Source organism: Trichechus manatus, unplaced genomic scaffold (assembly GCF_000243295.1).
Source record: "Trichechus manatus latirostris isolate Lorelei unplaced genomic scaffold, TriManLat1.0 scaffold00036, whole genome shotgun sequence".
NCBI classification, from domain to species: domain Eukaryota; kingdom Metazoa; phylum Chordata; class Mammalia; order Sirenia; family Trichechidae; genus Trichechus; species Trichechus manatus.
Genome location: NW_004443972.1, coordinates 9394492 through 9407691, shown reverse-complemented (window position 1 = coordinate 9407691; position 13200 = coordinate 9394492). Strand labels below are relative to the sequence as shown.

The following is a 13200-nucleotide window of genomic DNA, read 5'->3' as shown; positions in this document are numbered from 1 at the left end:
CATATATTTTATATATACATATACATATATATATATATATATATATTTTCGTTAGCTCTTTACTTCTTCTTTCTAGAGAGCCTTTATTTTATGTCTAGTATAACTCTATTTTGGAAGTGTAAGTTTAAAGTTACCATGTATAAAAATGATAAAATAAATAACTTTACCACCACCAAAAGAAATCATAATGTTACTGAATAGAAAACATATTTCTAGTTTAATATAATGCTTAATATTGAAATAATACTCAGCCTAATTGATATTTTTTGATAAAATATCATCAAGACAGCTTTTGGTTAAAATGGAATTCCATTATTAAGGATTTATCATACAGAAGAATGGAAATCAATTTTTCTAGGAACATTCACCAAAGGATATTTTAGTGATTTGCATAGTCATTTGTGTGAATGATGCATTGCAATTCATTTCTCCTATGGTTGGTGAAACAAAAGCTTCTGCTGTCCAAATGTCTGTTGAAAAATCTATTTTATATACATTCAACTGCTCAGGCTTCTCCTTCTACTTTCCTAATTTCTCCATAAGTTTTACAGGTAAGTTTAAACATAAATATTTAAAAGAGAGCTCATAATTTTCATTGGATTTCCTTTTTTTTTCCATGTACCTAACTGGTTTTTAAGAAATCAGTTATGTTTAACTGTAAGTGTTTTTATATGCATGCAAATGTTCAGGAAAAAAGATTTAAAGGAAACACATCCAACTCTTAATGAGTTACTTTTGGAAGGGAAGACAATGACAGTGATTGTTACTTATATATTTTATTTGCACTGACGTACAATAAATAATAAATAATTTTTGAATCATATCTGAGCTAAAAAGATTATAAAAACAAACAACAACAAGCAGATGTAGTCCCTTTATTCATAGCTTTAATGAAGGAAGTAGCTGGTTTGTAGGATTCTAGGAACAAAAATGTAGGAGGAAAGACTGGAAAGCTGGGCAAGGACTAGATGATGCAGGGCTTTTTCGGCCACATTATGGGCTTCCCACTTCGTGGAGTCATTAAAATTTTCTTAAGTTGTTCCAGGTGAATAGAGACTGGAAATGGAACGTGTGGCTAATTGTATCCATGAACAACTGCCTCTTTTGTCACGCGTCCAGAAGAACTGGATGGTGCCTGGCTACCATTACTGAACATTTTGATCAAATATTCTATAGAAGAATTCTGATCAAAAGGAGGAAAATGTAGAACAGAATTTCAAATTCTCATGGAATCCAGCCTTTCTGGAGCCGTAGAGGCTGGATAAACCCTCAGAACTATTGCCCTAAGATAATCTTAAACTAAAAATATCCCCTGATGTCTTCTTAAAACCAAATAATGGCTTAAAGAATGTCTATCTTGAGCATTGTTCTTTTAACATCTGTCTATACAGGATCAAATTGACAACAGTAACTCAAAAGATAAGCTAGGAACCTTAGGGCACAGTGAGTTTACATTAATAGGAGAGGAACAACTCACAAAAGGAGGGTGAGAATGGCTGTACAACTTGAAGAACGTAATCAATGTGACTGAATTGTACACATACCAACTTGAATTGCTGTATGTTTTGCTGTGTATATTATCAACAACAACAAAATAAAATTATTAAATAAAAAAAAAAAGGTTGTTAGGTAAGTGAGAGGAGTCCCTGGGTGGTGCAAAAGGTTAATGAGCTTGGTTGCTAACCCAAAGTTTGGAGATTCAAGTCCACCCTGCAGCATCTCTAAGAAAGTCCTGATGATCTACTTCTGAAAAATCAGCTACTAAAAACCCTGTGGAGCACAGTTCTACTCTGACAAAAAAGAGGTCACCAGGAGTTGGAATTGACTCCAAGGGCAACTGGTTAGGTTAAGTGAGAGAACCAACCAGATTTAGGTTTAGGAAGGCCCTCTGGCAGCACTGAAAGAATGGGTGGGAAGTGGGCAAGCTCTGAGGCATGGAGACCCATCGGGGCAATCAGAAGGTTATCTGGACGAAGAATGAGTGTGGGAATCAAACAGGATAATTGAGTAGATTTGAGATATTCAACAGACGGCGTGGAGACTCATTTGATTTTGAAGTTTCTGAGAGAGAAGGAGGAATCAAGAAAAATGGTAGGCAGTTCTCAGAAAATTTCTTATAATTCTTGACATTTCCCGTTTACTTAGTGCTTAATACTTCTTTTTCATTTAAACTGATTTAAACGTTATGATGTAGACAGTGCGCTCTTTAAAGGCAAAGGGAACATCTTCTCTCTGTTTGTATCCCCTCTGTCCTGCATAGTGTAGAACAGGACCTTAAAAAATAATTACCAAGTGAAGAAAAAAGCAAGATAGTATCATTATTATAAAAAAAAAATAAATATCAGTAAAAACACCAATAATAAAAATTGACCTAATGCCTTAAAGAACTAAAGAATTGAAGTGTTTTTGATTGACCATAGCAAGAAAAAGCAGTAGTCTGTCTGCTATACCAAAAGTATTGAATATAGCTATCATCCATTATTTCAAAAATTAACATTTCAAAACAACACACAATAAAGGAAATGTGTTATTTCAGTATAAAACCAAAAACCAAACCCATTGCCACTGAGTTGATTCCAACTCATAGCGGCCTTATAAGACAGAGTAGAACTGTCTTACAGGGTTTCCAAGGAGCAGCTGGTGGATTCAAACTGCTGACCTTTTGGTTAGCCGCCATAACTCTTAACCACTGTGCCATCGGGGCTCCTATTTCAATATGGCATATTAAAATGAGTTAGTATTTTCTCCTCATGATATCATATTCACTCAGTGTTATCATGGCTGATGCTGTGAAAAAGCATTTAATAAATACAGCTACTCTTCAATAATCAACTACCTCATTATCCGACATTTCCCATTTACCACAATAATAAAAAATCTATCATCTGACTATTTTGCACATCAGTGATGTACATCTGGCAGTAATGAATATGGAGGTACAAGAGGAGAGTAACGCTGGCTCTGATGGTTAAAGTTATGTGTCACCTTGGCTGGGTCATGAGCCTCAGTGGTTTGGCAGTTGTATAACGACATAATTTGGCAGTTATGTAATGATGTGGTAGTCCTGATTTTCACATAACAACCTGGTCTTTGGAAACTAACCATGTTGATAAGTGAGGAGTGGGTGTAATAAAGATTCTAAAAATATAGGTACAAATGTACTTTACTTTCAGAAGTGCTGTACTTTCCTTTCAGATGAATTCATGTTAACCCAATCAAAAGCTGACATCCCTAGATTATTAAAAAATAAAATCTGCATGCTACACAGTTTGCTGGAAACATTAAAACCTGTGCTTATGAAATCAGCCTGTAAGGATTTGAACTGCTTTTCATGCCTTATGGAAGAAATTAGGCCCTACACTCCAAGGGCTGGTTATTAAATATTGTATCTTTAAAAAATCACCATGCTGAAAAATATTTGTATGTTACAGATACAAATTTCAAGAGATAGAAAAGAATATAAGTCTTATAATTTAATAACAATCTGAAGATGCTGCTAAAAAAAAAAGGCTGTCTTTTGATGAACAGATTTTTCTATAACAGGAGGTTAACCTTCAAAATAGAGTTCAAGGATCCTTCTCTAAATATGTGGTTTGTGCTTACCTGGAATACAGATCAAAGCACTGCAATATTGCTATAGAAAAATAAGCTATTTTCTTAGCTACATATAAATACCTTTAACAGCATGTTTTGGGGGTCTTTAAATTTTATTTTGAATTTGTTTCTGCTCAAAAAAGGGCACAAACTGTCCATTAAGAAAACAAAGAAGAACTGAGGGTTATAGAAGAACAGCTGCTTCTAATCACTATGTCAACTGACATACAGGTAGAAATCTACCTCCCCAAAGAAAGAAAATCAGTATTTATAAAACATCTAGCATTTCAAATATACGGTAAATGTTATGACCACACTCTATATTACAGTTCTTAAGTTTTTACCTGTGACCAACAGGAAAAAAAAAGTGGCCATTTATAATGGGGTATTCTGTGACGAGTGGTTTCTGCTTACATCACTTCATTTCAAAGGATTTGCTAGGACAGTCAAGTTGGCTCAAGCTGAAACAGCCCAATTACTAGTAAAAACTGCCTCAGGCTTCCAGAGCCTACAGGGCTTTAAAAATCAATGATGCTATAGTACTTCCATTCTTAAAAAGACAGCCAGCAACCAAACTAAACAAAAGTTGAAAATCTACACTATTTCAAAGTATTACTACTCCTCAGTCATACACTCAATTCAGGACATAATTTGACATTGTCAATTCTATCAGTATTGCCATGGCTCATGGTCTTACAGAGGCCAAGACAATTAGGACAGGTAGTAAATACTTTGAAAAAATAATCAGACAAAGGTAATTCGCATATAGAGTTTTTTGTAGTCTTATTTTTAGCTTTAAATTCATGGGGGTCATGGGAAAAATAAAAATCAACATATGTAAAAACAACTTATTTTAAGTTTGTGGGGTTTTGTATTATGCTGCTCCATTAGAGAATGTTATTGTTTAGCTAAATTGTACCTGTAAGATTTTCTATTAGCCGCAGAGGATAAGATATTAGTGTGAGCTTTGACATTGGTGGAATCACAAAACCCTAAACATACAGGAAAGCCAATGGAAACTTCTTTTCTGATGGCAAACACAGAAGAATGATATTCTAGATATATGAAAAGTATCCTTCACCTCTCCTTTATCTGTGGGTCCTAAATGAGGGGTTGGAGCAGAGTGATGAAATAAAGGCTTCCCATTAAATGCAACTCTTGGGAAGAGATTCCCTGGTGCAGACCAAATATCCATCGGGAACTCAGGAGAAAGGAAGAAACAACAGTGGCTTCCTCTAAAAATTTATTTACTCATTTATTCTTTATTCATTCTTCTGATTATTTAACAAATATTTTTTCCAAGGACTACAAAGTGACAGGAATGTTTCTAGGCAATTGAAATACAACTCTATGAATTATTTGGGCATAGAGACTAATAAAAAAAATTAAAACAGTGGTGAGTTGGCCATGCTATCAACTCTGCAAGAAATACACTTTCCAGAGAGAAAGAGCTGAAACATCCCTGAAGTTAACCAATAAAGCAGGCAGGTAATATTTTATCGACCATATTGGAAGGAAGAGAAGTTGTTGTCAGAATTCAATTCATAATGGCTCAGTACTTAAAGATTGAAACTTGAAAAATTGTGTTAAGTGGAAAGTAAGACTCTGTAATAAAAGCCCTGGTGTAACAAATGAGATTTTCCTCACAAAACATGTTGAATAAGTTAACAGAACTACCGAGGCACTTCTAGAAAAAAAGATAATTTCGTCACTCACATTGTTAAGGAGGTTCTGGAGAATGAAATTAAGTTTTTCATAAATGTGTGTGTGAGTGTATTATAGTAAATGATAATTCTAAGTGTGTGTGTGCATGCATGCCCCCTTCCTGTGCATGCACAGCTTCTCTCTTCAAAACTCACCCATTACCAAAGAGAGGAAAAATATAAAAACCAACAGTTCTATAAGATATCAAAGGAATCCATGTTTTGATTTTAAGACTTAGACAGAAAGTATCAGCATCTATAGACTAAGTAACGACTAAAATAGTTTTCTACTCACAAAATGGTGACACCATAAAAATGACAGATTCCTGACCTCTCTAATACAATCGACTTCATCTGTTTTTGGATGATTTGAATCCTGCCCAGGACTAGAATTGTTTTTAGACATCCAGCTCTGAAAAAACAGTTTTCGGTTTAGTTCCACTCTTCCTTTTCCACTCAGAAGCAATTCTTTGTTTCGTAGTTTTGGTTTTCGCTTTTACCCACACTATACGAGGTGGATTCCATGCTTAGCAATGCTGGCTGTGTCTCATACATATATAAGCATAAATGCCCCTTAGGAAGTTCCTAGATATTTTCAGCATATTCCCCAAATGTCCTTTTTCAGCTTTCCAAAGTACCTTTCTAGATTTAACTGAGCCCGTTTTATAACAATAACCTTCCAAATGATATTTATTGTAATATAAAAACTACACTTTCCAGGATATACACACAACCCCTGCTGAGCAACATAAATCATTAGTTCCAGACAGCAGGTTCTCTTTTTCACCCATTAAACTCTAAAGCTTGTCATTCTATTAGTTTGAGAAATGGTTCTACCATTTATCTGCCCTTTTTCACTCAATGGAAAAATATACAAAAGACTAACACATCACTTTTTAAAAATAATATTCATTATGTATGAATATAATGTATATGGTTACAATCATTCCCAATTACTTAAATTTCTGAAAGTAAGTTGCATATAATCGCACATAACATACTTCTTTCTTCCATTACTCCTTTATTCATATTTGAGCTTCTATGTTTCTACAAGTATTTGATTTGAATTCAAAAAGTATCATCAAAAGAAAATGAAAAGTTTACATATATATAAATGTCACTGCCTTGCTCAAATTTTACATGCTCTTGCTGAACTCAACTCTGTGAACATCTGGACTAGGTTTCCACTGTAAAGGGGAATACATCTATGCATGAAACAGTGTTCCTGGCAATAGCTGCACGACATAGAAGAGGCTTGAAAATGTGTGAAAAAGTCCTTCTCCTAATTACACATTTACATATACATTGCCCTCATTTTTCTTCTCTATATAATAATGCTGGATCTTAATAAGAAAGTTCACACTGCTCATTCCCTTGTTCACATTCTTTGATAAAAGAAGAGTTTAATAGCCTCATGTACATTCATAAACCAGAGCATGTCGACTAGAACCCAAACTTTTTTCTAAGCCATGTAGATTATTCTATAGAAAAGAGAATGTCGGTATGTTTTTGTTGTTTTTATGGGTTATATGATAATCACATTGATGACCATATGGGCTACACACAACATCAAAAATAGAGCATTTCAAAGTACATAATCAATAAAGTTGAATTCCTATTAAATTAATTTATTCTTTGGTTACTCTGCCTAGGTTTTGAGACCTTGAAGGCAAACCTGTGTCTTCCTCTTACCTATATCTCCTCAAAATGTTTCATTTTCTTCTCATACTCAGAATTAAAAAAAAATTAATATAAACATCAGAGAAAATTTAGAAAATTATAAAGAATGAAATCACTTATAATCTCACCACTCAGTAATGAAATTTTCTCACAATGCCTAATGGGTTTTATTTTTTCCTTGCTAATGTTTAGAATTGTTTTAAAATAAGTAATGTATATTTAGTGAGAAAATATAGAAAAGAATAAGGCAAAGAATGAAATTACTCATAATCTTACCAACCAGCGATAGCCTATATTTACTTGTATTTCTGCATCTATCCTTCTCTGTAACTAAAGTAGAATAACATTTTATAATCTTGCATTACACTTTCAAGGAGTCCTGGTGTCGCAGTGGTTGGCTGTTCGAACCCACCAGCCATTCCACGGAAGGAAGATGTAGCAGTCTGCTCCCAAAAAGATTACAACCTTGGAAACCCTACAGGACAGTTTTAATCTGTCCTATAGGGTTGCTATGAGTCGGAATGGACTCGAAGTCAATGAGTTTATTATGCTGTCACTCAAATTTCTTGATGAGCAATTTACTATGTCATTAAATACTGTTCAAAACATACATTTTAATATTGGCATAATTTCCATCCTACATGAAGTCTTTTAATCATTTCCTACTTTGGATATTTAAAGAAATAAGGCTGTAGAAAATGTCACTGTTAAACATGATAAATATTTCTTAAATGGAGTGATAATGTTAACTAAATTTGGATCTCTGTGCATGGTTTGCCCCATTTTTCTAGCTTAATACTTATGCTGGGAACAAAACGAAGAAAAGAAGAATATTCAGGCATTTGAGATAAACACAGTCTTTCGCATTTTAGGTAAAAATTGATCTGTCAGTATAACTTTCTCAAATATGATTTTCTGCAATATTATAGTAATAAACAACGTTGTATTTAAACAATAAGACAGTAACAGTAATAATGAAACACATATTCAGGATGAGGGGAAAAAAAGTCAGAATTTCTTACCTGGGGATATAATATAGAAGAAATCTTTAAATTCATCCATCCAAACTTCTGCCAGTCTCCTGTTGTTCTTATTGATAACATGGCCAGTGCCACCAGGGAAAGTGTATGGAGTTGCCTTCCGAAAAACGTGCCCAACATGTGAGCAGGTCACGATCTCCAAGGATCCTCCACACTGCCAAATCTGGGAAAATGAAACAATCGTTGGATATCAATCATTGTAAAGAAGGTAAAAATAGTATATAAGAAGCCACTGAGGCTCACTAAGCCCACATCTTCAGATCTTACATGTTTCATACAAACTCAGGATAGATGTAAAACTTGGAAATAGCCCACTTACCTTTGGCAAGCAATAGTAATTTGGAAGAATTTGATATATTTAAATATTTGTAGCATTGGGATCATGGACATAAGCCGTAGTTATTTTCACTTGCCTTCATTGGACTGTCTACTTTCCAGTTTCTAGCAGTTGATGTAATAGTTTAATGACAGTTGGTATACAAAATGTGCTATGAATGAATGGATTTATATGTATTTGATGCCATGGTCAACAAATATATTTGATTTGGAGAAAAATCAGTCTATTGTATTCCATCCATCTGCAATTTTAAATGACCATTCATTTCAAGCTCTCCATGCCCTTTGTATCTTCCATTAAAAAAAAAAAAAAAACCTCCTTGCTGTCAAGTCAATTCGGACTCATAGTGACCCTACAGGACAGGGGAGAACTGCCCCAAAGAGTTTCCAAGAACTGCCTGGTGGATTCGAACAGCTGACTGTCTGGTTAACAGCCGTTAACACTTAACCACTACACCACCAGGGTTTCCTTTGCATCTTAGGCTTTTGGATATATCATTATCTTTTACTAAAATGTGCTAGAACTTCTTAACATCTGCTCAACTTTCATACTTGTTTCAAAACCCATCTTCAAGATTATCTTCTCTGGAAAGCTCTACGGCAAGATTTAGTATTCTGTGTCTTTTGTACTTTAAAAATACTTTTACTGAAGAAATGTATTATAAGCAATTGTTTACTCTCTCTCCTTTAAAAGTATGAGCTCTTTGAAGACACAAACCATGCCTTGTATTTCTTGGTATCCTAGCATTTACTATGCAGCTGATGCTAGGTATTATGTAAAGTATCCACAAAACATTTATTTCTATAAAATGACATTGTAAGGATATAGGCCATACTAATAGCATGTGTGTGTGTATATGTGTGTGTGTGTTTATGTATACACACGTTACTACACACATATATTTAATTATATGCAATATTATTTGTAATAAATACACTACAGTTTTCTTATTTCACTTAATAAATAAAAGTCAATGTTATTGATATATGAAATTTGAAGGACTTGGTTTTATACTGTAACTAACATTGTTCTTATTTGATAGGTCTGATTTAGGAAGAATTGCTTTTTTTTTAACCAGAATGTTTTCTCCAACTGACCCCTCAAGTAACATTCAGCTTAGGAGAGAGCTGCTATTGCTATTGGGCTTGCATAGCAGTAAGAGACATTCATTTTTACCAAAAGACAGAAGATCCTAAGTAGTAAGTGATAGATATCAATAATGGTTCGCATCTTTCAAGTGCAATCAAGTCTTTATTTTCTAATATTCTAAACAGTATAATACCAGCAGAAAGAGGTTCGAACCCACACTGAAAAGATGGAGCAATATTAAAGAAGACTGGAATTCACTATCCTCAAAACACAGGAAAGCTCACTCTTAAATAATCAAATTATTTAATTGATTGTTTTTGTTTTTCTTCATTTCTCACTTTCTCGTCTCTCTATACTTTACCTTGTTTTCCTGTCTCCTGAATACCTCGCACTGGGTGACGTCGCTGCCCCTTCTAGCAAGGCTGTACTGTGCAGCCGGGGAGCCACTTCCTAGGTCTATGCAGCTGAACCGGTGGGATCCCTGGGGCCTTTTTTTCTTTTATTTACTTATTTCTTTTCTTTTTTTTTTTCTATTTTTTTTTTCCTTTTTGTGTTTTTCTTCTCCAGTTTTCAGTTTCTCATCTCTTCACTCCAGTGGCAAGCTCCCTCAGCACTCTTTTTTTTTTTTGGTTTGTTTTGGGGTTTTTTGGCTCCTGTTTCTCTCTCCTCCCTATCTTCTTTCCTATACCCATCTTAGCTCCACACATCACAACCTCCCACCTCCTTTCTTGCCTACCTGCACCGTGCACTGAACATCACACTCTCAAGCAGCGCAGGCATGGCCTACCAGAACCTGCCCTACACTGCCTCCTGGCCCACCCTGTGGCCCTAGTATATGCCACATATAACCCATTCCAGCCCTTTCCCTTCAGCTGGACCTGCCCTGCTATACCACAGCTGAGGGACTGGCCCTGCCTATTGGACAAGGAGGTGAAAATTATCGTGCTCACAGATGAGCAAACAACATATAACACACAGCCCACCTGCTCAGACATAACCAAATAAAACAAAAAAGCAGGACAAAACAAACGAATCTACAATCAATAAACAAAGAAAATAACTACCGAATGTCCCAAAGATAGCAGGCAATATCAAAACATATTAAAAAAACAGGACAGGATGGTTATAGTAGGCATCCAAAATAAAACACCAGATGACTTTCCAGTAGAAGAAAAGGCACTAGAAATACCTGATAGAGAATTCAAATCTCTAATATTCAGAGCTATTCAAGAGTTGAAGAAAAAAGCAGACAAAAATGGGAAAAAGACTTCAACACAACACTCCTGGTAAACGACTGAATATCTAGAAAGAAACTCAACAAATATACAGAAGACCTAAAGGGCACAATCAGCCAACTTGACCTCATAGACATATAAAACACTCCACCCAAAAGCTGCAAAGCACACATTCTTTTCCAATGCACATGCAGCGTTCTCCAGAATAGACCGCATCTTAGGCCATAGAGCAACCCTCAACAAAATCCAAAACACTGAAATAATACAAAGGGTCTTCTCTGACGACAACGCCATCAAAGTAGAAATTAACAACAGGAAGAACAAGGAAAAAAAAAATCAATTACATGGAAACTGATTAACACCCTGCTTAGAAACCACTGGGTAATAGAAGAAATCAGAGATGGAATAAACAAATTCCTAGAATCAAATGAGAATGAGAACACATCATACCAAAGCCTTTGGGACAGCGCAAAAGCAGTCCTCAGGGGTCAATTTATAGCAATAGATGCACACATCAAAAAAGAAGAAAGGGACAAAATCAGAACATTGGCTATACAACTTGAACAAACAGAGAACAGTAAAAAAAAGCCCACAGCCACCAGAAGAAAGGAAATAATAAAGATCAGAGCAGAAATAAATGAAATAGAGAATAGAAAAACAACAGAAAGAATCAACAAAATCAAAAGTTGATTTTTTGGAAGGATCAACAAAATTGACAAACCACTGGCCAGACTGACAAAAGAAAAACAGGAGAGGATGCAAATAATCCAAATAAGAAATGAAATGGGGGACATTACAACACACCCAACTGAAATAAAAAGGATCATGACAGAGTATTATGAAAAACTGTACTCCAATAAGTTTGAAAACCTAGAAGAAATGGACAAACTTATAGAAACACACTACCTACCAAAACTGATGTTGAACACAAAATGATGTCGAAAATCTGAACAGATCTATAACTAGAGAAAAGACTGAAAAGGTAATTTAAAAAACTCCCAACAAAAAAAAGCCCTGGCCCAGATGGCTTCACTGGAGAGTTCTACCAAACATTCAGAGAAGAGCTTACACCAGTACTACTCAAACTATTTCAGAACACAGAAAAGGAAGTGATACTTCTGAATTCATTCTATGAAGCCAGCATAACATTGATAACAAAACCAAGCAGAGATGCCACAAAAAAAGAAAATTACAGATCAACATACAAATATAGATGCAAAAATTCTCAACAAAATTCTAGCCAATAGAATTCAGCATTATATCAAAACAATAATATATCACGACCAAGTAGGATTCATATGCAAGGATGATTCAGCATCAGAAAATCAATCAATGTAATAAACCGCTAAATAAAAGGAAAGAATAGAATCACATGATCATCACGATCCACACAGAAAGGTATTCTACAAAGTCTAACACTCATTCCTGATAAAAACTCTCAATAAAATAGGTATAGAAGGGAAATTTCTCAACATAATAAAGGGCATCTATGCAAAACCAATGGTCAACATCATTCTTAATGGAGAGAGGCTGAAAACATTCCCCTTGAGAACAGGAACAAGACAAGGTTGCCCTTTATTACTACTCCTATTTAACATCGTGCTGGAAGTCCTAGTTAGAGCAATAAGGCAAGAAAAAGAAATAAAGGGCATCCAAATTGGCAATGAAGAAGTTAAACTGCCCCTATTTGCAGACGATACAATACTATACATATAAAACCCAAAAGACTCCGTAAGAAAACTACTGGAACTAATACAAAGATTCAGCAGAGTAGCAGGATACAAGATAAACATACAAAAATCAGTTGGATGCCTATACACCAATAAAGAGAACAATGAAAAGGAAATCAGGAAAACAATACCATTTATAATAGCCCCTAAAAAAATAAAATACTTAAGAATAAATCTAACCAGGGATGTAAAAGACCTATACAAAGAAAACTACAAAACACTAGTGCAAGAAACCAAAGAGATCTACATAAATGGAAAAACACACCATGCCCATGGATTGGTAGACTCAACATTGTGAAAATGACAATTCTACTCAAAGCAATTTACAAATACAATGCAATCCCAATCCAAATATCAATAGCATTCTTTAAAGAAATGAAAAACTAATCATTAACTTTATATGGAAAGGGAAGAAGCCCTGAGTAACTAAAGAACTATTGAATAAGAAGAATAAAGTAGGAGGACTCGTGCTACCTGACCTCAGAATCTACTATACAGCTACGGTAGTCAAAACGGCCTGGTACTGGTACAATGACAGATACGTTGACCAATGGAACAGAATCAAGAACCCAGATGTAAATCCATCCACCTAGAGTCACCTGATCTTCAACAAGGGCCCAAAGTCCATTAGATGGGGAAAAGATAGTCTTTTTAACAGTGGTGCAGGCAAAACTGGATGTCCATCTGCAAAAGAATGAAACAGGACCCACACCTCATACCACACACAAAAATTAATTCAAAATGGATCAATGACCTAACTATAAACTCAAAAACTAAAGTTCATAGAAGGAA

The 13200-nt window shown here is 34.9% G+C and overlaps 1 protein-coding gene across 1 annotated transcript in view; it reads right to left on the bottom strand.

The window, feature by feature from the left end:
* The window catches only part of GALNT13 (polypeptide N-acetylgalactosaminyltransferase 13), a 668619-nt gene that overhangs the window by 193505 nt on the left and 461914 nt on the right, over window positions 1-13200 (bottom strand). Inside the window, exon 9 of the mRNA XM_004375392.2 lies at window positions 8000-8180. Within this exon, the coding sequence (XP_004375449.1) occupies window positions 8000-8180 (181 nt within the window). The remainder of the gene's footprint in view (window positions 1-7999; window positions 8181-13200) is intronic.